The sequence below is a fragment of the Babylonia areolata genome, chromosome 18 (genome assembly GCF_041734735.1).
Source record: "Babylonia areolata isolate BAREFJ2019XMU chromosome 18, ASM4173473v1, whole genome shotgun sequence".
Classification (NCBI taxonomy): domain Eukaryota; kingdom Metazoa; phylum Mollusca; class Gastropoda; order Neogastropoda; family Buccinidae; genus Babylonia; species Babylonia areolata.
The window spans coordinates 39,356,467-39,383,887 of record NC_134893.1 but is presented as its reverse complement, the minus strand read 5'-3'; the positions used below and the strand labels follow the sequence as shown (position 1 = coordinate 39,383,887).

The window sequence follows — 27,421 nt, the reverse complement described above, 5'->3', positions numbered from 1 at the left end:
AATGCAAGGGGGTGCATATGTGGTTTGATCTGATGATTCCACATCGGTTGTGGGCCAATAGTGGAAGTGATATATGTGTTTGAAGGAAACTGTGGCACGAGACAGAGGCAGCCCACCATGCCATGTTGGGCTTGTCTTAGGCGTGACAGCCAGATCTGTAGAGCTCCTCCATGAGAGCTGACAGCCGATGGGCGCTCCCCCAGCCACTTTTTTGTCGCTGCCAAAAAACAGCACTGGCATGTTGCCTATGCATAGAATGGCGGACATTTGGCAACAAGAGACTTGAGGTCCCTGGTGTCTCTGGGACAAGGCTGTGTAATTGCCCAGGTAGGTACCATCACGAAGGGGCATACGGAAGGCTTGGTGGCTCCTCTACCTGAGTGTGGCATGTTGGAGCAACCTGCAGAAAGCTGTCAGCAGTCAAAGGCTGGGTTGGATCGGCCTGTGGGAGTGCACTTCATGTGCCTCCAGGTCACTGAGTCTCATTCTGTGGTGGAACTCCTAATGGAAGAGGGTTTCCATGGGGAAAATTTTTGCAGAAGGTTCTTTAGTGAGAAAGGGGACCGGATCCATGACGGGCCTCTGGCTGTGTGTGGTGCGCACTAAGTCTGGGATGAGCTGGGCGGGGGCAGGGAGAAAAGTGGCTCTAGATTTGTTGTACTGGCCATTTACATCAAATCACTGATCTGACATATGTTTACAGTATGGCCAACAGTAAAGTGAGAGTTGTATTATCAGTGGTTTCTTAATTGCAAAGGGAAACTGTTTGCAGCTTTGTCCTTCATGAAGGACTATGTCTCTCACAATGGAAGTCAAATTGCACTGGGACTCCTTGGGGGCTAACTAGCCTTTGGGATCTGTCCCAATGGTGACAGTCCTAAAGCCCTCTTGATTGAGGGAGTGGGGATGCAACTTGGGCAAAACACTCTCTACTATAAATTGTATAATCAAATTCCAGCCTGGATAGTCGGGACAGCAGTTGCTTCCTCTGCTGTTCTGATGGTCTTTGTCGTACATGACTGATTATCATATACTGGTCCTAGGAGGACACCAATCAGCATGGGTAAATCAGGAAACAGCTGCAGTGTGCTTGAGGGAAGAAAGTGTCCATCATGCAGGTTCTGCTGAAATGTAAGGATGCCGGAAGGAGTTGACAGGGTCTTGTGGTGCAACCGTGTGTCTGAAGATATGGTGCTTGCTTCCAAAGTGACAACAAAGTCATCCTCTGACAGGCCCTTGACTGAAGGCTGGGGCTGCATGATGGGACAGAGGGCCAGAAGTAGAGGGCCCAGAGTGTCCGCGAATCGATTGCAACTGCACCTTAATTTTACACCGATCTCCCAATCGAACCAAATAATTATGTGACCTGGTTGAAGACATAATTTGACAAAAAACCAAGAACGCCAGACAATCGACAGACAGAAAATACAAAAAAACTTAGCCGTATGAAGAGCACAGGAACAGGAGTCATAATGGCTGCCAGAAAAAGAGGGTGCTAGTCAGAGGGGCAAATGGGAGGTTATCTACTTCCGGGAGGTTATCGGCCATAGCTACTTTCGTTTTATCCACATTGGTGGATAGTAGTTTGCACAGGACAGGAATGTCAGACCCCTGCTGGAGTCTGCACTAGGGGATCACAGTTAAGTATGTGTAATTAAACCTAATTTTAGTTGTGGGCATGAAACAAAGCAATAATCATCAGCATTATCTGTGCTTCTAGTCTCTGTCCTTATCCTCTTTTTTTTTCTCTCAGCCAGTTGAAAAAATAATTATTGTAAACATTTTCTTTTTACTCTTTTGTGTTCACGTACATCAGTTCCAACTGGTGTGGATTTTATAAGACATTATCTGTGTACACAGCTTGTTTTTGTTGTTTTTTGTTTTTTTAAGCTTTTGTTTGGTTGCCATTTAATCCACAAACCGTCTGGAGTGACGCATTATGTTCTTTTTTTTTCTTTTCTTTTTTTCATATTCTCACTTGCAACCTAACCAACCATCTCCCATACTTGTTTTGTATTGCATCTTTTTTTTCCTCTGTAACATTTTGTCCCCCTTTTTTTTTTAATAGAAAATATCCAATTGCTTTGAGCATGCTGGTTGTGAGTTAAAAAAAAAACCCAACAACAACAACAACAACAAAAAAAAGGTTTGTTTCTCACAAATCAAGCTTGAGGGTTGTGAGCAGAAGAACACTACAAATATGGATGAAGTCTTTTTGTGGATGGTATCTTGAAGCAGCACTACCTTGGTTTTGGTCTGACATCAGACTGCGGAACAGGCTGGCTGTCTGGCTGTCGCCTGGCAGGAGGTCTGGGCACCTCTCTAGGAGCTGGTCTGACATAATCAGTGTTGGGTGGAATCTGATAGCCTGCTGTGCCCTTTCTGCATGCAGAAGAGGAAAAGACTCACTTCCAACAGTTTGACAATGAGACTTAAAGCTTAAATAAAAAATATTCAAACTTATGATTGGAATCAATATGAATAAATTTAGCCGTATGCATGCAGCCAATATGAGACAAATGAATGCCTTAATGAAATAACCTTACAATGCAGATCAAATTTAGGACTGAAACCCATATGAACAAATTAAGCTTGATGCATGCAGCCAGTCTAAAACAAACCTGTGCTTTAATGAAATATACTCAAATGAACTCATTTTACAACATAGAGCAAACCTATGATTGGAATCTATATGAAAAATTACCTTGATGTATGCCAATCTGAGACAAACCAATCCTAAAATGAAATCCACAATATCAGCAGAAGTTGATAATTGGTATTTCAAATAATGCTGGGGTTAAAAAACAACAACAAAACCCCCCACTAAATCTGCACTGTATTGTGTTAAAAAAGAAAGACTCTTTAGGCAAAACTCTCTACATCATCTGGGCACAATGCCAACAAGTTTCTTTTTTAAGAATGTGTACTCCTTTTCCAACTAAACATGCTCAATGAAGTGTTACCTTGATGATGCAGTCTGAGTGTCTGGTTTTCGCTCCTGGGAGGGTCTCTCTAGATAGGTTGTTGCAGTCTTCTGCACTCTGCCGAAGACGTCCAGCTGTGTTCAACAGAAATAAAGACCAAACTTTTTGGTTCTACCAGTCTTCTGCAACGTATGTTTCTCCAGCAATTAAGACTGGAGAAGAGTGCAGCAAATACCTACATGTATGTCAGTGTGTCTGCATGCACGCATGTTTGTGTGAATCTTTTCTTCTTTCATTGTCAACATTTGCAAAATATAGCAGCAAAAAAAAAACCCTTTGTGTGTGTTCATTCTTTTGTTTAATGTCTAACCACAATTGTAATCTTAGACTAAAACCCATCCACTTCTCAACCCAACACTACTTTCCTTATCCCTCTCTCCTCAATTTTCATAAAAAGTATGAACAGAATAAAACAACAAATGAACTGGTCAACCAGTAAAATTACAATAGAGAGCCAATGGGGCTCTTAAGGAGCAAAGAGCAAGACGCTTATCTGCCCATACTGTGTCCATGAAGGTCTGAGTTCTATTTCGGCTCTTGCCCTTTTTCCCAAGTTTGACAGGAAAATAAAACTGAGCATTTAGTCATTTGAATGAGAAGATAAACCAAGATCCTGTTTGCAGCATGCACTTGGTGCTTTGAAAAAGAACCCGTGGCAACTAAAGTGTTTTCCTCTGGTAAAATTAAGTAAAAAGAAATCCACTCTGATATGCACACAAATATATACGCATGCACTCAAGGCCTGACAAGCACATTGGGTTATGCCTCTGTCAGGCATGTGCAAAGCAGGTGTGGTGTAGCACATATGGATTCATTAGAACGCCGTGAAGCCTGAAACCAGGGCTCCTAATTAAACTCTGAACAATTTCAAACATATAAAATGTGTTTGTATGTGTGTGCATGTGACTAATTTGCACATGCATAATTATGTGTGCATGTGGCAAGAAAAAAGCATATACATGGCCTTGGCTGTTGGAGAGTCATTCTGATGAAGATGTCTGGAAAAAAATTAATAACTTACTTTAATCATGTCAAGTTTAATGTGAACAGACATGTGGTTCCTAATACAGAAGAATATAGCAAATATGTGACAATTTATGTCTGTACATTCCCTGTGTATGTCTGTTCTAAGGTGTGTACATATCTATCTTATTACCAACCTCACTGGGCTCCCCAGAAGAGAAAGGGTGAGGTCTAGGAAAGGATACCCCTGCATGGTTCAGCTCTCTGGCCAGGGCCAATCCCTCTGATGGTGGCACTGGACGTCTGCTCTCCCTGTCAACAAACCACAGCAATTAATACAACAACTCTTCTCTGTCATCTTACACTGCATTACCACTTGATTAACAGCCACCCTGGAGCACGGTTACAGTATCAAACGTTAACAAGAAAGTTGTGGGTTCAAATCCCATCAGAAACCTAATCATCACCTGCAGATTTCTGAAACCCGACTAGCTCCTCTCCAGAACAGAATGCATGATGAGATGGGCATGACAGCTGAGTGGTCTGAGTGAGTGACTTCCAACCTGAAGGTCTGTCACTGAATCCCGTCCCCCTCCCCACATCTAAAATGGGAGTATGACTGCCTACACGGTGAGGGTAAAAATGGTCATAAACAAAAAGCCCACTCATGAATACAAGTGAACACAGGAATTGCAGCCCATGAACAAAGAAGAACAAAAAAAATCAAATCAGCACTTCCTGCTGAATTACAGGTACTGATTGTTCCAAATCTCCTAGAAAAAATGTCTAAATCCCTTGTTGCAGATCCTGTAATCCATGTCAGCATTTTATGGGTTATGGAAACACACACGTCACATGTCTTGTATTGAGTTACACCGTATCCCTTTTTTTTGTTTCAAGACATATTTCTTTGTGTGATGTTTGGACTGCTCTGTCCAGGAAGAGCATATCACCACCGTGCAGTGCTACTCTTTTGTTCCTTTTTTTTCTGTCTGTAAGTGTATTTTTGTTTTACTGTCAACATCATCAAACAGTTCAACAGAGTCTTCTGTTTATAAGCTCAAACAGACTGAATAGTTGAATATTGTCTTTGGGCAGGTGACATCATCATCATCAAAGTCCATGCTCACCTGAGATCAGTGATGTTCAACTGAGCAGCTTGATCCTCTTGTCTGCGTAGTGGGCTTTTGTCGATGGCGGCCCTTGTCAAGGCAGCAGTCTGCTGAACCATTTGATGCAGGTCTTCGTAGGATGATGACAGTCCCTTCACCACTGGCTCTCTGCAGGACAAGACTCTGATAATGATGGTAACAGTGGACACACCTGTCCAATGTACAGGTCTCAGCAATTTCAGTCAGTCCATCTGCATTGGCTTCACCAGCTTCAGACTTTCATTTCCTATTCCTAGAGGCTTAGAATTCACTATTCAAAATGAAAACTGATAAAGACAAAAGTAAGAGTCCATGACCCAGGTCCACATTCTTAGCAGTGGCCCCGTGGATTAAAGGTGGAGATTTTTCTTATCTCCCAAGTCAACAAAGGCGCAATCCTGGTAGTGCCTAAATCTCTATTATGTAAATACATACGCAGCAGATCAAATAGGCTGTTGAATACCAGAAAGAACAAAACAACCTACATCTATTTCATTAAAAAAAATGTTTAATACTGTAATCTATGTCAGCAAAAGGAAACGGTTAAGAATGTGTAATTAAAAAGGAGTTTTCATTCTTTCTTTCTTTCAAAATAAGTCCACTGAAAGAATATCACAAAGACTGTACTTTATTTATTCACATGCTAAACCCAGGCCAAAACAAAGTCATTACCCCAAATGATATTGTCGTGGTTAGCATTTTGCATCAGCAGTCATGATGAACAGCAAGACAGGATGTTACCATGGTCAACATACTGACAGTACCCAATTGCATAATCCGGCTTGCCTGAAACATGGGCATTCTTACCTATTCTGATACGGTTTCTCTGGGGTCTGCTTGCTGCAAATGGGGATTTCCCCCACAGTGGCACGCATCCTCTCTGGAGATTGTGTTCTCCTGTACTCACTGGGTATGGGTTCAGTGGATGACAGGTCTGGTGATACAGACAAAAAAACACCACCACCAGTCTAAGGATTTGTTCTTTCTCTTTTTCATCTCTCTTTGTTAAAGTCTGATTACCTTTTCAGGTACATTATTGTGAACTTCACTGACATGGTCTTGATCATCAAAATGCAAAACAAATAAATCATAACAATAAAATGCAAAACAAACAAATAAATAAATCAATAAGATGGTCAAGTCATTTTGCTCAGAATCATCTGATAACATGCGATGAAGATTAAATAGAAAAGTGTCTCAGAAAATATCAAAATCAATTAACAACCCCCGCCCCCTCCCCCCAACTTAACTGTTGGTCAAAATGACTTCCACAGATCTCACATGCAGGATTTTAAAAAAAATAACTCAGAACATACATATTCAAAATGACTGTACAGATTTTAAAGTTATTCATTACCGCAACCTACTTTCCAAAAAAATTGTACAAAGTCTGAAACAGCAGCTTGTGACCTTGAACAACAGTCAATGCCGAAACATCTGGCCAGAGGCTGGCCCTATGTGCACCTAACACTCACTCTGGGGGCCACGGTCAGGGCCATTCTGTCTGGAAGGTTGAGACACACTGGCTGCAGCATCCTTTAAGTAGGGCTCCTGGGTCACAGCACTGCTTGTGACTGGAAGGGCTGACTCCAGGAAAGCTGTGCATTGTAACAGACACAACTTACTGGCTTCAGGTCAAACCTGTGCATCACCAAGACAAGGTTGTACCGAATAAACCTACATGAAACGCATGCCCACATGTTTTCGCATGAAAACACACACACACACACTCATTCTGCACACATTGAGTCAAATCAGCTACAATATATGCACTGTGAATCACATAGAATATGCAGTAAATTACATACAATTTAATGATAAATAAAGCATTATTTGACTCTCAATGATCATCAGTTAGCAATGTCTGCATGGTATTGCTATGACACATTTTAAATGAATCAAATTTTCACTTCCTGCTGGGATGATTAAAACTAATGCACGTTGGATAACACAATGAACTCACAAATATCACAAAATAACCCTATCACCACCAAAGATATTTCATAAAATATGACAATGTTATGTATCATGACAATCAGTGGAAAAGGTCAATTATCATCAAACATTATCTTTGAAGGTCAATTATTACTTTACATTATCTTCTAACATTTCATATGTTGCACAATTTCAATTTTAGTAGCTTTTTGAAAGTTTTGCCACAATTCATTCTCCATTTGACCATATTGTTTTTCATCAAATTTATTGGTCATTTGATCACAATCTTTGAGCAGGGCAGCAATCCTGTCACACAAATTTGGTGGTTGTGTGTGTCAAAACACAAGTGGCATATTTAGGGATTACAGTGTCATGAAACTGCTAAAGGAACAAAGTCTGGTGCAGTAACTATGCAGCATGCAATGAGTGACATAAGCTGAATTTGCTGAATATCATGCATGTGTAAAAATCACTCACACACACAACAGCAAATAACACACACACACACACACACACACACACACACACACACACACACACACAGGGAACAAAGGAAATAACATAAAGAAAAGCCAAACAGGTAAGGAGACAGCTAAAAAAAATAGATTACATACACACTGAATAAGTATCTACTTTTAAAAACTGATTAGTCTTAACATACAACTTTAGACAAAAATTTCAAATATATCAGTGAAGAGGTCAGTACCAACTCCTCCAATGCTGAATGTGCAGAAACACTGGGTGGGAACACTCAACAGTAAAACATCACCTACACATCCACCCCATCACGGACGACGAAGAAACACTACTCAGACGACGATAATGATGGAAGAGATGATGAGTGAAATAGTAATGCTGACTACCATCTTGCTGGGCATGAGGACGAAGTGAAGTGAACGGAGCGCTGAATTTGGTGTCGATGGCTGGGGCAGCAGTGGATGTGGGCACGGGTCTCACACCGATGAAGTCAAATGGGCCAGGCTGCTGCCCATCTGTGTCTGGCTTGTCCCAGGCAGTCTGGTTAACATAGCCCATGAAAATAAATCATCAACACTTGAACAAATTTATGTCAAAATTTTCACAAGCACCCACAGACTCTGACAACAACAACAAAAAAAAGGTGGGGGGTGGGTGGGGACATAAAAGAGCTGGTCTTCAATACTTTCATAATCCACCTGTCTAGTAGAGTCACTTGCACAGATCACAGCATCATGACAGTGTATTCAAGGATCTCACAATTTTGTATTTAAAGGAAAAAAACATCCATTCTGCAAGTTCCTCTCTTTCCTGATCCCATACCATCCTTTTTCCTTCTTTCAAGTAACAAATATGAAGAAAAAGCAAATCAAACATGATATCAGAGACTGACCTGAAAGACAGCACCATGAACTGCTTGCTGTTCAATATCATTTCAACAACACACCAAACCAATCACATAACCACATTTACACATTGTCATGATTTGAGACCTCCATAGCTAGCCTGGATGCCAAACCACAGGATTAATTTTCAAGTCAGGTGGCATTCATTTACATGATACAGAACAAAATCCCTCTGTCAGGACTGGAAATCACAATGCATTACCTTCATGGTGGCATGGGACCTCTCCTGCTGAAACTGTCTGTCCAACTGTTCCCCTTCACGGATTAGATCTGCTGTGGAATCCAGTGTTTGCTCTGAAAGAAAAATCACATGATAACAAGCCCATGAACTAAATAAACAACATACCTTACGTGGGACAGAGACATATACATAAACAACAGTAGTTAATGAACTCACTGTTCCAATAAAAAAAAATCTAATTATAAACACAGTGTTCCAAGAGAATTCCCTCATAAACAAATTCATGCAATAAATCAGAAATGTTTCCTTAAATAAAAAAAACTATTAATTCCCCTGACTCATCTGTAATTTTTTCCAGACTCATCTATAGCTTTTTTTTCTAAGTTACCAAAAAATTCAAACACAGCCACCTGTCTTTTATTCCCTTGCATTCAGATCATTTTCTGAGGGAACTGTTTCAAGATAAGTTAACTTGTCAAATCCTCATAATTTTCAGTGTTGCAAACTTTATGCATAGCCTGTCACACAGACACTATCACAAAGATACAGATGGAAGCAAAGAAAACAAATCCAACTTACGGCCCATAAGAGAAGTGGTGACGTTGGGTGGAATGGGAGAGGGGGCAGTGTCAACAGTGGTCTTCTGCTGTGCTGCTGCCACTGGTTCTGCTCCATCTCCTGACACACACCATGTTTGTTTTGCAATTTGTGTGTGTGTGTGTGTGTGCGTGCGTGCGTGCGTGCGTGCGCGCATGTACTTGTGCCTCTGTATTAGTGCATGCTTTTCAAGCTTTTCTAGAAATGAATGCTAATGGTCTATACAGAAAAGATAAGTATCATTCAGCACCTGTGAAAATAAAATAAATGTATACATGAATAAATTATAAAATCATCCAAGATTTAAAATGAACTGCAATGATGTGGAAAAGAAAAGGTGTCAATAAATTGCGAAAGTGCAGAATTTAAATGAAACACAGTCCTCCAATAAGATTCATCATCTGATTCCTAAATTTTACAATCTACTTAACATGCATTTCTTCTGTTAACAACTCTGTCCCATAATTTCCTTTGGGTATTTCAAAGTTCTTTGAACCATAGGATAATTGCCAGTGATGATCAGATTGTCATCATAACTGGAAAAAAAAAGTGGACTATAATTTCTTAAGAAAATCACTTTCCTATGTCTTAGCTCAGTACAGAGTATTCACATACAAACCTCCTCCTCCAGATTTCAGGGCGCCATTTCCGTCTGGTCTTTGTGTCACCAACTGATCCTTGCTACTGGATTTATGTCCATCTCTGGCACTGGAAAAAATATATCAATCAATAATGAGTTATTAATCCTTTCACTGCCAGGGAAATAAGATATTAGTGAAATCTATTTGCCAGGGTTTAAAAAAAAACAACCAAAAAACCGGGTGTATATTTAAAAAATAAAATAAAAATTATGTGTGAGTTCTTATTGGAGAAAGACTCCTAAACTATTTTCTGAAAGATAAATGAATAAAGAATACAAAAAATATGTTTTCAAATTTTGTATATTTTCAATGACATGCACTTGTTTGGAAATCATTTTGTTTTGTTTTTTGTCACATTTTCAACTTGTTCATTTCAAACATTAGTCAGGCAATTTGCACAGTAATATATATTTTCTGGACAAATGGATAATACCTGTACAAACAAATTATACTAGAACAACCAGAATATAAAAAAAAAGAAGAAGAGAAATACACACAATTTATTGTGACTACTCTAAGTAAGTGATAACAACACAGATGTGATTGTCTAGTCCTTTCAATCAAATCAGTGGAGTCAGACCCAAGAACTGTTTTATTTCAAACACATTTGTATTGTTTATGCTGATAGTCTGGAGTACTTTTTCTGCCTGCCTGGATTTGCCTGTACCTGCTGGAGTGTCTGCTGTGTGTACAAATTGGTTTGCTCAGAAAATTCATGATTTAAATTATCATCTGAGAGAGAGAGAGAGAGAGAGAGAGAGAGAGAGAGAGAAAGTCTATGCAGTCTGTGTTCTGTGGGTCTTTTTTCAGTCCACTGTCACTAGTAAAGTTAGCAATAACATGCTGAATGTTGTTGACTGGCCCTCAATTGATTCCCTCAATGGCAGTAAGGCCATACTACTTCCGCCTCCACCTCCCTCCTCTTCCCCCTCTCTGACCCAGTACACTAACTCCAATTCGCCTCATTCTGTTATCCCTGTGTTGATCAGTGCCAAGAATGTTGCTTATGCTGTGTCACTGTCATCTGCTCTGTACAGCCAGCTTCACTCACTGTTCCTCATATCTTGACCAGTCTCTTGATTGCTCCCTTTATTTTCTATTGAATTGTCCGAATAAAGTTCTTCACTGTCTTCTTCTTCGAGTTGGCACTTCAATTATTTCTGAGCATCAGGTAAAGAAAGCAGTTTTGGCTGTTTTAGTGCACCTTGTTTGCATGGCTTGAGCAGGGTGTCCAACATTTTGTTGAGCAAGTGACAAGCCAGGCAAAACACTGCCAGTTACCCAACCAAATCGTTCAAATAAAGGACTGCCTCATGAGGTAGATGGGGTTTCCAGCTATCAACAGAATCGAGAAAGATTCCCCAAGCTAAAGCTATCAATGTTTTTGTCAATGAACTCAATACAAACCAGGGAAAAGTCGGAATATTTCAATGACAAGTTATCTCGCCTTTGTGGCAGCAAAGCATACATGTTTGTGCTTATGAGTTATCTCAAGTTATCTCGTTTTTGTGGCAGCAATGCATACATGTTTGCACTGATGAGTTATCTAGTCATATAAGCAAACCCAGGGGTTAAACTTATCTCATCAGAGTCCATATATTCTGCTCCATGTCATCTTGGAAAGGAAAGTAAATAAAACAACAGAATTAACTAACAGGTTCTCACACTCTCTTCTTCCTTGCAATATCAGAATATTTTAAGTGCCTGCAAACATCTATCTCAAGGGTGCTATCTGGCCATTCCCCCCCCCCCCCCCCCCCCCCCCCCCCCCCCCCCGTCTCTTTAAAGTGTTTACTTACCACAAAGATTTTACTTTTGTGTCAGTCACTCATGTGAAGTGTAAAGAAACACCTCCACCATTTATATAAATTTTACACTATTGGCATAGATGTGACAACATATCTCCCAGAATCATTTTCTTTTAGCTACCAATTTGTAACATTCTCTTTCCCCAGTTCTACTGCTTCACCTTCACTGCTCATGAACACTGAGCAGATCATGAGCTGTTTCTCTGGTGTTCAGTTTGTTCTTCAGTGAGAGACTGCACTAAGATATTCATTACTGTTTAAATTCAACTCAATCACCTTTAAACAATAAGCAAAAATGAGTGTCTTAAATCACTGTGTAAGATTTTGGCTTCTGTACTATATTTTTATATTGCACCGCCTTATTAGCCCATCCCTATATCAGAAAAATTGTAAATTCTTCAATGAATCAGTGGGATGCCCAACAAAACAATGCAAGTGCAATAAAAACCATCAAGGCTTCTACAAGTAAATGGTTTCTTGAAACGAACTGGACTGAGTTCTCAGTGTCTGAAATTTATTTTTGTTATTTTTGACATGTTTTTGTGTGAGGACAGTTGTTAACAATGAAGGTGTGTGTCTTACTCATTCTGTTTATCATTCCACTGCTCCTGGGTGTCTCTCTCATGTGGGCTAGTCTGTGACATTGGTGTTGGCACGGACTCTGCATCATCAACAGCAGCCTCCAGTCTCTCGAAGGATCTCACATCATCTGTTAAAAATTTTTATTTAAAATTGCACTGCAAACAAGCATCAGCATGATTCACATCACATGATCAGTTCATAAATTCCTGGAATAAACTGTTGTTTCACTGACAAATTCATGACTTTGAAAAAACATGAAATTCATAACATTCAATTCAAGAGCTTTAAATGCTTTTGTTTCCTGTCTCACAGAAATAGCAATAACAAAAGGGAACAGTGCCTATGTATTTGGTGCTGTGCTCATTGATACTCAACATGGATAATTATTGTAAACATCAAAGTCCGGTAAAACCACAAAAAGAAGCATGCTCATACAAGAAGTCATGATACTGAACCAAACAACCTTGATCCCCCAAAATTAATTGAATGAAAACCCGAAAACAAATTTCTAATTTTACTCTTTTGTAGTTCTAAGATTTTCTCTAAATGCTTTCTTAACTTTAAACATGCAAAAGCATGTATCCCACAAAGCAGAATCTATTTCTCTGATTATATAAATCATTCATGCAAGTACATTCTGCAAGTCAGCTCACATGGCAACTGGTTTTATCAAAAAGAAAAGTTCACACATTATAAACACACAAGAGCACTTACCATCTGTATCAGTTGGAACATCACTCTCAATCTGTTTGATGACATACTCATAAAGAAAAGTGAAGATATCAAGAAGATTGTTGATGGCCTGAACTTTGCCGTCCACAATGTCAATGCCACGAATGTGAGACAAGTTGTCTTTGATGACGTCAGCTGACAGAACATCAATCACCATTTGGCAATTGGAAATCTCATCTTCCCTTGTCACTGGCTGGCGAACAATGCCTGAAAATAAACATTGAAAAGATGAATGGACGGTTTCAAACAAAGCTCAACCAGTTCAGAAAGATGTTGCTGTCATAAGATGTATGGATTTGTATCACTTTTTCAGACAAACCTCATCAATTTCAGAAAGATGTCAGAGTCAAGTTCTACTTGATAGTTTTCATTCCCCTTTTACATCATTCCCCAAACAACAACAGTAGCAGAAGAATGAACAATTTTCTTTATAAACTAATAAATGAAAAGGAGAGACATCGAGCAAAACAAAACAATCATAGAAACAAAACAGACATGCTAATTAAAGGCAACAATAATGTCCAATCTATCGTATCACAAGCACCTTTCACTTAAAAAAAAGGAAACAGCTGCCTGCTTTGAATAAAGCAGATATAGTCTAAAATTAATGGATATAACTTGGAAACAAATTATGAGGAGACACATTAACATCTCAAATCATTACTGAATTAATAATTCTTAGATATAGATAAGAAAGCTGGACAAGTATGAACAAAGCAGTTTTTCAGGTTATTTGCTCTTTTACCTGGAAGCCTGTCACTGAAGAGACTCTCATACAGAACCACAAATAGTGAAGCAGTGATATCGCTGGCGCTAGTGACTTGCGTTGGCAGATTGAACTGGCTCAGCAAGTTGTTGGTCTTGATAACAACATCTGTTTGAGGCATGTCATGAAAGGAAGACATCAATTGTGAAACAGTTTAGTGTTAATACTTACAGATTACAGACAGCAATGTACTAAAAGCAATATCCACAGGCACAAAAAAAACAACAAAAAACCCCAACAAGTCATTGCTTCACATGATAGTTTGAAATTCAAAATCTCAAAAATATACATGAAGTACCAGTAATCTTGACTACTTGAGTGAATATTGCAAGTAATATCACATGAAAACACAATCATTAAATTCAGGGTTGTTACTAAAATAATACTAAGAGAGCAAACAAGTGGACTGAAATTCTTGGTTCAGTGAGTTAATCAATGTTGACAATACTGTCTGAAGTCAATGATAACTTCTTCGTTTGTGGGCTGCAACTCCCACATTCACTTGTATGTACACAAGTGGGCTTTTACGTGTATGACTGTTTTTACCCCACCATGTAGGCAGCCATGCTCCGTTTTCAGGGGTGTGCATGCTGGGTATGTTCTTGTTTAAATAAACCAACCAAACACTGACATGGATGACAGGATCTTTAACGTGCGTATTTGATCTTCTTCTTGCTGTACACACGAAGGGGGTTCAGGCACAAGCAGCTTTGCACATATGTTGACCTGGGAGATCGGAAAAATCTCCAACCTTTATCCACCAGGCGCCGTTGCTGAGATTCGAACCCAAGACCCTCAGATTGAAAGTCCAATGCTTTAACCAATTGGCTATTGCGCCCGTCAAGTCAATAATAGCAAAAATCTTATGTAATTTTCCTGTCATTTTATATATATATATGGCAAAATGGATGCACGCGTGCACACACACACACACACACACACACACACACGTGCATGTATTTTTCACTTCAAGAAATCACACCTTTTATCATTTTCTTACACTGAAATGGAAACCAATATCAGATTGTAAATTTGGATTAATCTTCAACAGTTCTAGTTTTCTGGAAAACATTATCATAAAATGAATCAATGAGTCACTGTCATTGATTTACTATCAAACCTCTCCACCTACCTTCTTCAGCTACATATTCCTGCTCGTATTCCAGACCACTGAAGTCATCCATCTGTTATAACCACATGACAATGTGTAAAATATTGGTTGAATGCATTATGATTATGAGACAAGGATAAGGAGTTTTACCAGTAGACTTATACCGTCGTTTTTTTCTTCCATAACATGGGCTAAACTAAAGGAAAATACAGTAACATGAAAAGTAATTTACTTATTTTAAAAAGGTCTACAGAGCGAAAACTTTACAAAGTAGTCCATAAATGTACGCTTCTAAGAGCAATATCTAAAGAAATCTGGGGGTAAAGCATTGAAGCAAAGGTTGCAACCAAAAATATAACTAATGGTCACACACAAATAAGAGAAAAACACTAAACAGGTAAAAAAGAAATTACAAAGATAAATCAAGACTGAAGTGGACACTTGTAATATGTTGATATAGAGGAGTGCTGGCCTTGAGGTAACGCATCCGCCAAGGAAGCGAGAGAATTTGAGCGCGCTGGTTCGAATCATGGCTCAGCCGCCAATACTTTCTACCCCTCCAACAGACCTTGAGTGGTGGTCTGGGCACTAGTGTTTCAGATGAGACAATAAACCAAGGTTCCATGTGCAGCATGCACTTAGCGCACGTAAAAGAACCCACAGCAACAAAAGAGTTGTTCCTGGCAAAATTCTGTTGAAAAATCACTTTCATAGGAAAAACAACTAAAACTGCACGCAGGAAAAAATGCAAAAAAAATGGGTGGCGCTGTAATGTAGCAACCGCTCTCCCTGGGGAGAGCAGTCCGAATTTCACACAGAGAAATCTGTTGTGATAAAAAGAAATACAAATACAAATATGACAGGAGTCAACTATAATGTTGAATGATAAGGTTTACTGACATTGACTGATTGAGAGTCGGCGTTACTTAGATTAAGCCACTGCAGCCAGGTCCAAAGGCAGAAGCATAATGCGCATGTACAAGTGACGTTATTTACGGAAGTTAGCGAAGTGTTGTGTGTCGCTATGGAATCAAATATCATCACATGTTGTGTGCTGCTATGGAATCAAATATCATTACATCCCTCTCTTCATATTAAAGGTAAGTTTTCTATAATTCTAGTATGATTCAAAACACATTACATCTTAAGACTGTATATATTATATATATGGAATGAACTTTTATCATTAGTGGGCATCTGTTTGTGTGCAAATGTCAACTGCTCAGTTTGTGTTACTTAAAGATTATTTTTTTCTTTTAAATGTGATCGTCTTTGACAGTCTATTGATCCAGTCTATCAGGCCGCTTCACAGTGTGTCCAGCTCGAGTAATATAATTGTCAAGTGTCTGTGGGTATGGTGGATGATTGTTCATTGGCTCCTGGTATGCTGCTGTCACATGGTCTCCACCCGGTACTGTCATTGTGGCTGATGGTGTTGCAGTCGTCATTCCGTTGTCAAGGTCTGCATTGCTGTTGTCATCAGCCCATCTGACCAGTGTTCTGTGTGGAGGGTTGTCTTGTGGAGAGTTGGCTTGCATCAAGTGTCTCCTGTTACCGTGGTATGTGGTACTGTTGGGTGTTTGAACCACATATGAATGCGCTTTGCTGGCTTGGTTCCGGACAGTGGCTGAAATCCATCTTCCTTTCTCTTCTTTTTGCATCAGGATATGTTGTCCCTTCTGGAGAGTTGGAAGATCATGGGCATGTCTGTCATGGTATATCTTTTGGGATGCTTGACGGTGCTTCATGTTCTTCATGATGTTTTTCTGGTCATGGAGAGTGTTTGGAATTTTGAATGGAAAATTTGTTTTGGGCTTTCAGGAACAGAGCATTTCAGCAGGAGATGGCAAATTGTGATCAGTGGGAGTGCATCTGAAGCACAGTAGTGCCACGGATCAGAGTGACTCTATTTTGCTTTGATCAAAATGTTCTTCACTGTCTGCATTCTGTTCTGCAAAACCATTAGACTGAGGGTACCTGGGAGAACTGGTGGTGTGCTCAAAACCCCATTCTTTTGTGAATTCTACTGCTGTGTACTGGGAACCATTGTCAGTGATTAATTTCTCTGGGATCCCCTGTTCTCAAAATAGTTGTTTCATATATTTGATGACTCCTGATTATGTTGCTTGCCCAGCATTGGCTATTTTTCTGACGAAAGGCATTTTGGAGTGGTAGTCTGCAATCAGAATGAAGTCGCTGCCATCAAATGTGAAGATGTCTGATGCCAGGACTTGCCATGGTCTTGATGGGATTTGATGCTGGATCAGGGTCTCTGACGGTTTGCTGTTCTGGTGCACTTGGCATGTTGTACATCTCTGGACAGTCTTTTCAATGTCTTGATTGATTCCATTCCAGAAGATTTATGATTTTGCCAACAGTTTGGTCTTTTCAATGTCTTGGTGTCCTGTGCCTAGATTTTGGAGAATGTAAGGTCTCATTGTCCTTGGAATTATGACTCTTTTTCCCCTCAAGCTGATTCCATCTTCTATGGTAGCTCATCTCTGAATGACCAGTACTGTCTAATGGATTTTGGCAATTTTCTTGCTTGATTTGGCCATCCATCAATGATGAATTTTCTTATTTCTGTCATCTTAGCGTCATCTTCTGTTTCTTTCTTTAGTTGCTGAAATCTGCTTGTGGAGAACTTGATTGCATAAACTGATTGTTCTAGATCAATCTCAGCATCTTGTCTGGGGTTTATTCTTGACAATGCATCTGCAAGTATCATCTCGTTGCCTGGTCTGTACTGAATGTTCATGTCATACTGCTGAAGATGCAGCATCATTCTCTGCAGGCGAGGCGGTGTGTTGGCAAGGCTTTTCTTTTGAATCTGTTCTAGTGATTTGTGGTCAGATTCCACAGTGAAATGTTTCCCAAACACATATGTGTGAAAACGTTCACACCCGAAGACGACTGCTACTAGCTCTCTTTCAATGTTTGCATATCATTGCTCAGTTTTAGTGAGAGCTTTGCTGGCAAAAGCAACCAGTTTGTCATCCTGGACAAGTGTCGCTCCCAGTCCTACTTTTGATGCGTCAACTTGGATGATTGCTGGTTTTTCGACATTGAAGTGCCTGAGTGAAGTGTCTTCACATATCAAATTTTTCACTTTCTCAAACACTTGCTGGTGAGAAGGGTTCCATTGCCATTGGACATCTTTCTTTGTCAAGTTTCTCAGTGGCACTGTCTGGTCAATGAGTTTCGGAATGAAGAGTGCCATGCACTGGATCATTCCTAGGAATCTCTGTCACTCTGAGATGTTCTTTGGTGATGGCATGTTCTGTATTTCTACACATTTGTCTGGACCTGGGTGAACACCATCCTTGTCACAGATCATGCCAAAGAATTTCACCTGTGGTCGCTTGATATAACATTTCTCAATGATGAAGACTAGGCCATTCTTCTTGGTTGTGCGGTGACGGATTGTGTGTTGACGGAAAAAGGGATAGACAAGATCGGCCCGAGCACTGCTGGGTGGCAGGATCGAGTTATCAAGAGGCACTCCAACGTGGAATTGCCGATATTAGTCTGGGTAACAGTAGAGTTATGCAGTGGGGCAGAAAAAACCAGCACTGCCGAAGTTCAATGGGCCGTGCACGCATCTGCTCTGTGGGCAAGAGGCGGAGCAGGCGGTAGGTGTGGCACCAGTGCATAATTGCTACAGCAAGTTTACAATGGGTTGCTGGTTGTTTGGTTGAGCAGCTTGCTGAAACGCCATTAGTGGATGGGAAACAGCAGCAACCGGCGGTGTGGCAGATGGGGTCATCACCGCAAAGCTTGAAGGGACCGTGCACGCACCTGCACTGTTGGCGAGGGGCCGTGCCGGTAAAGGGAAGTAACTGCTGTGGTCACCGGCAAGGGTGCAGAAGCAGGAGTTGTCTCCCTTGGATCGGACGCTTGGGACAAGGGGAGGGTGCACGCGCATGGGCGAGCATGTCCCCTAGTGGTCCACCTTCCTCCTTACACCTGGGGAGGGCATCCCTAAGCGCCTCAGTTGCCATAGGATCCGAGATAGAAGAGGCATGCCACATGGGGGGCACGTGAGCCGATGTCATGGCCACCGCCACGGACGCATTGCACATAGGGCCCAGTCTAGCGTGCGGATCCAAAGCCAGTGTATGGTGTTGTTTTCCCAAAGGGATTATGGCACATTCCATTGTTGTCATGGGGAAAGTGATAGAGGAGATCGACTCGGGTGTCCTGCCAATTGGCAGGGCCGAGAAACACGGATCGCGTCGAGTTCGTTCGTGAATTGAAATGAATAGCATCAATGGCACCACTGAACTGAGTATGGGGTAACGTACCCCTAGAAGTCGCCAGAGAGGGTGCAGAAGGTGGTGGAGGTCTGGAGTCGACCGGAAGGAGCGAAGGAAGTGGAGGAGGCGGCGGGTTGGCGTTGTTGAGAGGGCCAGAAATAGAGGGCCCAGAGTGTCCACGAATCGTTTGCGATCGCGCCTTAATTTTAACCCGATCTCCCAATCGAACCATATAATTATGTGACCTGGTTGAAGACATAATTTGACAAAAAACAAGAACGCCAGAGAATCGAAAAACAGAAAATACGAAAAAAAAACTTAGCCGTATGAAGAGCACAGGAACAGGAGTCATAATGGCTGCCAGAAAAAGAGGGCGCTAGCCAGCGGGACAAAGGGGAGGTTACCTACTTCCGGGAGGTTATCGGCCGTAGTACTTTCGTTTTCTCCGCATAGGTGGATAGTAGTTTGCACAGGACAGGAATGTCAGACCCCTGCCAGAGTCTGCCCTAGTTGGGTCACGGTTAAGTATGTGTAATTAAAGATATTTTTTTTATGGTGTCATCAGACGATAATGTGCGGATATGGCGTTAATGGTACTCCTCGAGTTCTAACATTGAAGTCTGAACGAACTTTGATCCATTTGGTTAGATCTAGTGATCATTGTAGCAACATGTAAATCTTGCAGGAAAGTCTACTTATCTGACCATTTGGTATTTTGGGGGGTTGTCGAAGATCTATCCACTGCCACCATGTAATATGTATGACAGGAGTCAACTACAGTGTTGAATGATAAGGTTTACTGACTGACTGATTGAGAGTCAGCGTTACTTAGATTCAGCCATTGCAGCCAGGTCCAAAGGAAGAAGCATAATGCGCATGTACAAGCAACATTATTTACAGAAGTTTGCAAAGTGTTGTGTGTCGCAATGGAATCAAATATCATTACATCTGTTGTGTGTTGTTATGGAATCAAATATCATTACAGCTCTTTAGTTTTATATTCCACAAACACACACATAAACTTTGAATAGAAAACCATCCTTCAGCAGTTTGTGCCTCCATCACAACCCAATTTCCAGAGCATATCGAAATCAATTCATGCAATCATTTTCCATTATTATCAAATAGAAAAGATTGTCCCAACTTCTTTAACCTTTCAAGCCCTGCTATCACAGCAACAAGTATTAATTTTGATATCATGCCCTATATTTCCATGCTTTTGATGACTTTTTGTCAAAGTCTTCCATGTCAGCAGATTCATAAGGACTCTTGTTGGAGGGATCTGGTGGCAGTCTCCACTTCAGGGATGTTACCCCCAAGTCAACTAATGAAAGGAATTAGCTGGTTTCATGATTGTGCACAATCAATGCATGCACAACTGACAATCCCCCAATAAATCTGCAGCAGTTCAGTGTCCCCCTAGGTGTAATGCCTCAAGATAACAATGCTCTCACTGTTTGTTGTTGTTGTTGTTGTTTAAATGTTTACTGGCTACATAAGTATTTTGGTTTGTTTATAATATATAGCTTTAATTTACCTGTGTGCTTGTTGATAAAAAATGCTAACGAGCAACAATTACTTTTCTTTGAGTTCTTGTAATGTTAATAAAGCTTTTGGCCGTATTTCATTCTCTGTGTATTGCTGGCACTTGTACTGAGGTCCTAGCTGTCAAGCCTGGGTCAGTGGGTGAGACTGTATATGACGGATTCCAAATGAGTGGCAAGGGGGTGATACAATAAAACCTGCTACACTTATATGACAGAAAAATGAGAGAAGAACAGTCTGTTCCACCTGGGTTTAGTCTTTTTTTCTTCTTTCCATAGTGCCACACTGTCAAGGCCATCTCATCAAGAATGAGAAGCTAAGCAATGTAGCACTGGAGAAGAAAATGAAAAGATTGCTGGAGTGTCACAACCCAGGTGATTTTGTTTTAGAAAGGAGACCCCGTTTGTCGCCACTCAACATGAGATGTAAATAAACTGGAACCCTCTTAAATATCCCTCTCTTCCCCCTTTTGACCCAGTCATATCACAGATTCTCAGAACCTGGGTATTTTCTTTCTACCGTTGCACAACACTTGCCAATACTGCGCATCAACATCAAACTGAAAGCAGTTTATGCTGAATGCAGTTCAGGACACTGATTCCTCATCTTGGCACTGGTTCAAAATAATATTATATCTATAGCTCTATTAAATGCAGCATTGCAAGTGTGACAAGTTGTGTTCTTCAAAACGTCGTGAGATGTGCCCACACATGTTCAAACTAACATTTCCGGAAACAAAAATAAGAGATGTAGTAATTAAGCTTTACCTTACGTTGACATTCACTTGGTCAGTTGTTTGGGGAACACGACAAAAGATCTCTTCAAAATCCACATATAAAAGTTAATGATCATTCAGATTTCCCAACGACTTCGTCCTTTGCCGCTGCAGATTGTGTATCATCTCCCTGTTGATACCAACCATTGTAATCGCCCATTTCATTGGACAAAAATAATTATTTCAACCAATAGAAAAGCCCGTCTTGTATTCGTTCGAATAGGAGCTGCAACTCGGGATCAAGCTTATCCCCCCGTGCGTTCTTGTTCTTCTTGAACTTGAACTGGAATCAGACGTTGGAAGCCTGTTTGTCGTTCAGTTAGATACAGTATACCAGTACGCGTGGCCTAATGATAGCATACTGGATCATAATACTTGGAGAGTTGGCCCAATGAGCGTCTAACCTAGTCTTGAAAGATGACATGGTTGGGCCAGTCACAACACTGTCTGGCAAACCGTTCCATTTATTAACGACTCGCTCAGTAAAGAAAGAACTGCGCACTTTTAATCTACAGTGTGATTTATTTAGCATTTAACTATTACCTCTTCTGTCTCTACTTACTACAGGTGATAGTTCGGGATTTGTGGTCTTGTAGATTCCGTGTATGTATTTATAGCAATCAATCATATCCCCCCCCCCGATGCCTGTATATCTGTTCATTTCCCATTTAACCGACACCAACTTATTTACAAAACAAGTAAGTAATACATCAAAAGTTGTAGGTGTAGGAAAACCAAAATACTATACAAAACTGCTACATACATACCATCTCCATGGCTTCCATTCTCTCAATGCTTACATTGTTTCCACAGTCAGTCAACACTGACATATTAATGCACTACCATTGATGTGTGCCAAGATACAACACCATTTGAACCAAGCATTGTAACCAAGAATACGAACAAAATCTCTGTTGCAAAATAGTAGGGGGGGGGACACAAAAGATACAGACCAGTACTTCCCTCCACACATTAACCCCCCTTTTTTTCCATTGACCACAAAACCAACTCACGCCAGCTGTTCACTGACACAAAACATGATTTCCCCAACATGACTAAGTTACCAACATATAAAACCATTACAAGTCATGTTCTCACAGCCCATCAAGGATTTCCTTGCACCTTACATTAGTTGGTCAGCCTGTGTTAGTTTTCAATTCTTGGAGACAGCAAAGAATTAGCTGTGCTGGCTTGTCCTAGTGATGGCAAGTGAATGACTGACAGATTCACTGCTTGATCCTGATTTGCTACAATTCAACCCACTTGTCTTTTCACACTGTGACAACAAGTTTAACATACCACGTCACAAAGAGAGGGGAGAGGTAAATGGAGGTCGGGGGGGGGGGATTGAAAGACTGACTGCCTTCAGAGACAAACTGCTATATGGGAAATGAGAAGGGGTGAAGGGATGGGAAGGGAAGGGGACAGGGTGGGGGTGGTGTAGCTGACACTGTCAGCACACTGTAACACCCACCCCCGGATTTGAAAGCAATGTCCTCATTGCTGCTGACCAACCACACCCTGACCAATGTCTATGCTAATTGGAGACTAGTTCTACACAAACATGAGCAAAAACAAAAACATGTGCAAATAAGGACATAAAGGGCTAAGAAAAAAAACACCACCAAAAATGAAACATTTCAAAAAGATAAAGCTGTACAGAACACCATAACCCAGAAACACACACACACACACACGCACACACACACACACAAAAAAAACAACAAACAACTGGAAGATACACAATCATAAAATCTGAAAATCAACATAAGAGTTCCAGCTGGCACACATCAGCAACCACAAGCCCTGGAAAGACAACCCCCAAAAAACAACACCACAACATGACACAATTTCCCCCATTTCCAACATTCCCCTAGCAGGCTACAGCTACAATTTTAGCCCGTGCTGGATGGCTTGCATCACCCCTGCTGCTAAACCTAGCCCTACAGGTTGACCCTGACAGTTTCCCACCCCAGTCTGAGCTGGCACCTGCACATGTCCTGTGCACCCCAGGCTTCGGATGAGACCTGGTGCCAATCTCACACAAACCAGTGAGCACTGGTTTGTGGGACCGTCTGGGAGACTTGACTTCATCCTGGCAGTCTCCATCACCTGTGCCCTCCCTTGTGGCACAGGTACCAGGAATTCCTGAATCAGGTGGCATGGGCAGAGGCACCCATTCACCTTGGCAAAGATCTTCTTCATTATATTCGCCTTCTGTCCTGACTTGTCTGAAAGTTTTGAGGTGAAGACTGGAGTTCATCAGGGGTGCCTGCTGTCACCGTTCCTCTTCCTCCTGGTCATTGACTGGATCATGAAGACCACTACAACAGGCAGGAATAATAGTATACAGTGGACACAGCTGGACGACCTCGACTTCGCTGATGACCTGGCACTCCTGTCACACAACCACAGCCAGATGCAGGACAAGACCACTCGCCTGGCAACCACGTCAGCCAGGACAGGGCTCAAGATCAACAAGACGAAGACTGAGCTGATGAAGATCAACACCACTCCCAACATACCTGTCACAGTCGGTGGAGAGCCCATCAGGGAGGTGACGTCACTTGTCTACTTAGGAAGCATGGTTAACCAACAGGGAGGCACAGACCGAGACGTCACAGCCAGAATCGGCAAGGCAAGAACAGCTTTCATCATGCTCAAGAACATCTGGGCATCTGGAGCAATCAGTATGAAAACCAAACTCCGCATCTTCAACTCCAATGTGAAATCAATACTGCTCTACGGATGCGAGACATGGCAGACAACACAGATGATGCAGCAGAAGATTCAGACATTCTTCAACACCTGTCTGAGGCACATCTACAAGATCCGATGGCAGGAGAAGATCTGAAACGAAGATCTGTGGGAGCGAGCGGGACAGGAACCAGTGGCCAAGCAGATACTGCAGAGGAAGTGGGGCTGGATCGGACACACCCTCAGGAAGAAGCCTCCAGCATCACACGCCAAGTCCTGACCTGGAACCCGCAGGGAAAGAGGAAGAGAGGCCGGCCTCGCAACAGCTGGAGGCGAGATACCGAGGCAGAGCTGAAGCAGCAAGGGACCAACTAGACTGGAATGGCCAGAACAGCCCAGAACAGTGTGATGGCAAGGGGTCGCCGATGGCCTATGCTCCACCAGGAGCGATGGGCAAAATGAAAAATGAATGAAATGACTGTCCTGACTGAAATTTCTTCTTTTGGATCCCGATCCTGCCTCCTGAGACTATTGGGCAAGTCTCTCTTCTTTTCCATACTACTGTGTGAATTGTTCTCTTCCTCGTGTTGGGAGATTCCATTCCCCACTACTGACTGACCTTTCCTACCTCTGTTCCTTCTCTTCCTACCTACAGCCCCGTTCCCTGTTACAGCCTATCTCTTTGACTGAATACTGTCTTCAAATATCAACAGTTTGTCTTCCAATTGTGCTGTCTCTTCCTTGGTCTGTTGCTGTTGTTGGTCCTCTTCCAGCTCTTGCTGCAGCATCACGGCTTCATCCCTCACCTGGATGAAGGTGGTCTGAAGCTCCCGCCTCACCACATGGTGCAGCTCCCTTTTCAGCAGGGGATTCCGGAGGCCATCGATGAAGTGGTCCCTCAGTATCTCAGCAGTGAGGGCCCCTGCACTCTTCATTCGGATGATTCTCTCCATGCTGTGCAGAGCATGGGAGTAGTCCAAGACTGACTCCTCCATGCTGAAAAATGTGGACAGCAGTGTGGCGACATGCCATCTGTCACCAAACACCCCCAGCAGTATGTCAGTCACTTTCTCTGGGGTGTCGGTTTCCTCCAGGTCCCGCAGCATCAGCTCCCTGCGTGCGGTTCCCCACAGATGGCTGTAGATGAAGTAGGCAACCATCTTGTCTCCCATGGGGTATGCAGTCGGGACCCTCCTCACCTCAGTGATGCAGTCCTCAGCCGACAACTCGTCTGGCTCACCAGTGAACACAGGCAGTGTGGGTGTCACACACCACCCCATGAGAAAATCAGCCCATCAAAGATTTCCTTGCATCTCACATCAGTCAGTCAGCCTGTGTCAGTTTTCAGTTCTTCTTGGAGACAGCTAAGAATTCGCTGTGCTGACTGGTTTTATTCCCTCCCACAACATACTGTGCATACTAAATACAAACCATAGCTTTTCCAATATGCCAAAGCAAAGTAACCAATCTTGGCTTGTCCCAGTGACGGCAAGTGAATGACTGACAGATTCACTGCTTGATCCTGATTTGCTACAATTCAACCCACTTGTCTTTTCACACTGTGACGACAAGTTTAACATACTACGTCACAAAGAGAGGGGAGAGGTAAAGGGAGGAGGGGGGTGGGGAGGGTGATTTGAAAGACTGACTGCCTTAGAGACAAACCGCTATATGGGAAATGTTCCTGCATTAGGATAAGTTGCTGGGCTGGCAAACTGGTTACACCATCACTACAGCAAATGACAAAGCCGCTGACCAAGAAAGAACTCAGAACTAAAGACGTTTTATATTTAAGGATTAAGATTTGGGGCATGGCCCATTCTTCCAACCTGTCCTTGCTAATCTACATCAGTTACAATATATATTTAATGTAAAGGGGAGAAAGAGAGAATTAAAAAAACTCAGTCTAATATCATCATCTTAGATGAACACAGAACAGACTATAAGTGAGTAAACGACATGAGAATTAAAGAGAGAGAGAGAGAAAAGAAGAAAAAAAAGAGTCCTGCAGAAAGAGGGGTGGGGAGGGGGGGAGGAGGAGAGCAGGGGTTGGGGACAGTGTTGGCACAACCTCAAAGGCTGGACTTTGGACTGGATGGAGCAGGGAGGGATATAAAAAGGGAGGGGGGGGGTGAAGGGATGGGGAGGGAAGGGGACAGGGTGGGTGTGGTGTAGTTGACACTGCCGGCACACTATAACATATATAAGATTGAAATCATCTGTATGTCTCCCCTGTTTATAGTTGAAGTTACTTGGCACTGTGTCACAAACAGCCCCAAGACAACTGCAGAGTGGGGGTCAGGGGTGGGTAGAGAGGATTTAAGGAAAACGTATGCTTAATGAAAATCCACAAACTACTGTGCATGCTCTTGTTCTCTCTGAACAAATTTCTAAGAAGTGTCGAATTTATTTATGTTGATGTTCTTCCACAGACATATACTGACCGCCCCATGGTATCCATCACTACCTTAGTCATGTACTTTGGTTAAGATCCACCATAAGTACATTAGTGGTGAATGCAAACTATACCAGGCTTAATTCTTATTTTTAGTGTCTTTCAAAAAGAGAAAAAAATCATACTGATACACATATAGGCCTCTCTTCCTCAGTATTTCACTTGCTATTTTCACTCTTTCTTTTCTTTCTTATGCTTTTCTTTTCAAGTTAATTTTATACCCCAAGCTGGATGGAAAAATACATCCATGTTATTGTGCTTATCCCATACAAATTTTGCCGTTCGGCCACAACTGGTTGGTTTGTTCAGTTCACGCCATGTAATTATTCGGTTCTGTCTCTCTTAGTCTTACTCTCTCAAAAACACATGTGGCTCGCACAGCCTCAGCCTGGTGCTGCATGCACACACACACACAACACACACGCATTGGGGCATGCACCATGCAAGCACGCACACACACACACACACACACGCATGCACACACACACACATACAAACACTGACACTGACACAGTCTGAGTCAGACTTGTTCACAGATGTAGTATTCAATTATGTGTGGTTGTACAGTATGTATGTCATTGTGAGTGGGGATGTGTGTGTGTGTGTGTGTGTGTGTGTGTGTGTGTGTGTGTGTGTGTGCAAGTCACTGAGTTGAAAGCAGCCCATCATTTTTCTGTTTATGTTGTTTGAATTATTTGCATTCTATGTATATTTTTCGTTTTTATTCTAGTTTAGTCAATTGACATTTATTGAGGTTTTGTTATGTTTCAAGTTATTTTATTCTATGTTAATGCTTCAAATACGAATAAAACTTAAGGCTCTCAAAACCTGACCACCGCATTGGGTCTGTTCTTTGGTCT

General features: G+C 41.7%; 1 protein-coding gene across 2 annotated transcripts in view; it reads right to left on the bottom strand.

Annotated features, from left to right (window-relative positions):
- Window positions 1-21,560, bottom strand: part of LOC143292758 (uncharacterized) — a 38,587-nt gene extending 17,027 nt beyond the window's left edge. Inside the window, exons 1-15 of one of the 2 annotated variants that reach the window (XM_076603303.1) lie at window positions 21,402-21,560; window positions 14,855-14,906; window positions 13,702-13,830; window positions 12,939-13,163; window positions 12,225-12,351; window positions 9,813-9,901; window positions 9,176-9,274; window positions 8,618-8,709; window positions 7,897-8,050; window positions 6,574-6,696; window positions 5,906-6,032; window positions 5,078-5,227; window positions 4,145-4,259; window positions 2,964-3,058; window positions 2,245-2,382 (exon numbers count right to left, since the gene is read on the bottom strand). In XM_076603303.1, coding sequence (XP_076459418.1) covers window positions 2,245-2,382; window positions 2,964-3,058; window positions 4,145-4,259; window positions 5,078-5,227; window positions 5,906-6,032; window positions 6,574-6,696; window positions 7,897-8,050; window positions 8,618-8,709; window positions 9,176-9,274; window positions 9,813-9,901; window positions 12,225-12,351; window positions 12,939-13,163; window positions 13,702-13,830; window positions 14,855-14,906 — 1,715 coding nt within the window. In that variant the 5' untranslated portion in view covers window positions 21,402-21,560. The remainder of the gene's footprint in view (window positions 1-2,244; window positions 2,383-2,963; window positions 3,059-4,144; window positions 4,260-5,077; window positions 5,228-5,905; window positions 6,033-6,573; window positions 6,697-7,896; window positions 8,051-8,617; window positions 8,710-9,175; window positions 9,275-9,812; window positions 9,902-12,224; window positions 12,352-12,938; window positions 13,164-13,701; window positions 13,831-14,854; window positions 14,907-21,401) is intronic. The other variant, XM_076603304.1, reaches the window with a different exon arrangement.
- Window positions 21,561-27,421: the final 5,861 nt, after the last annotated feature.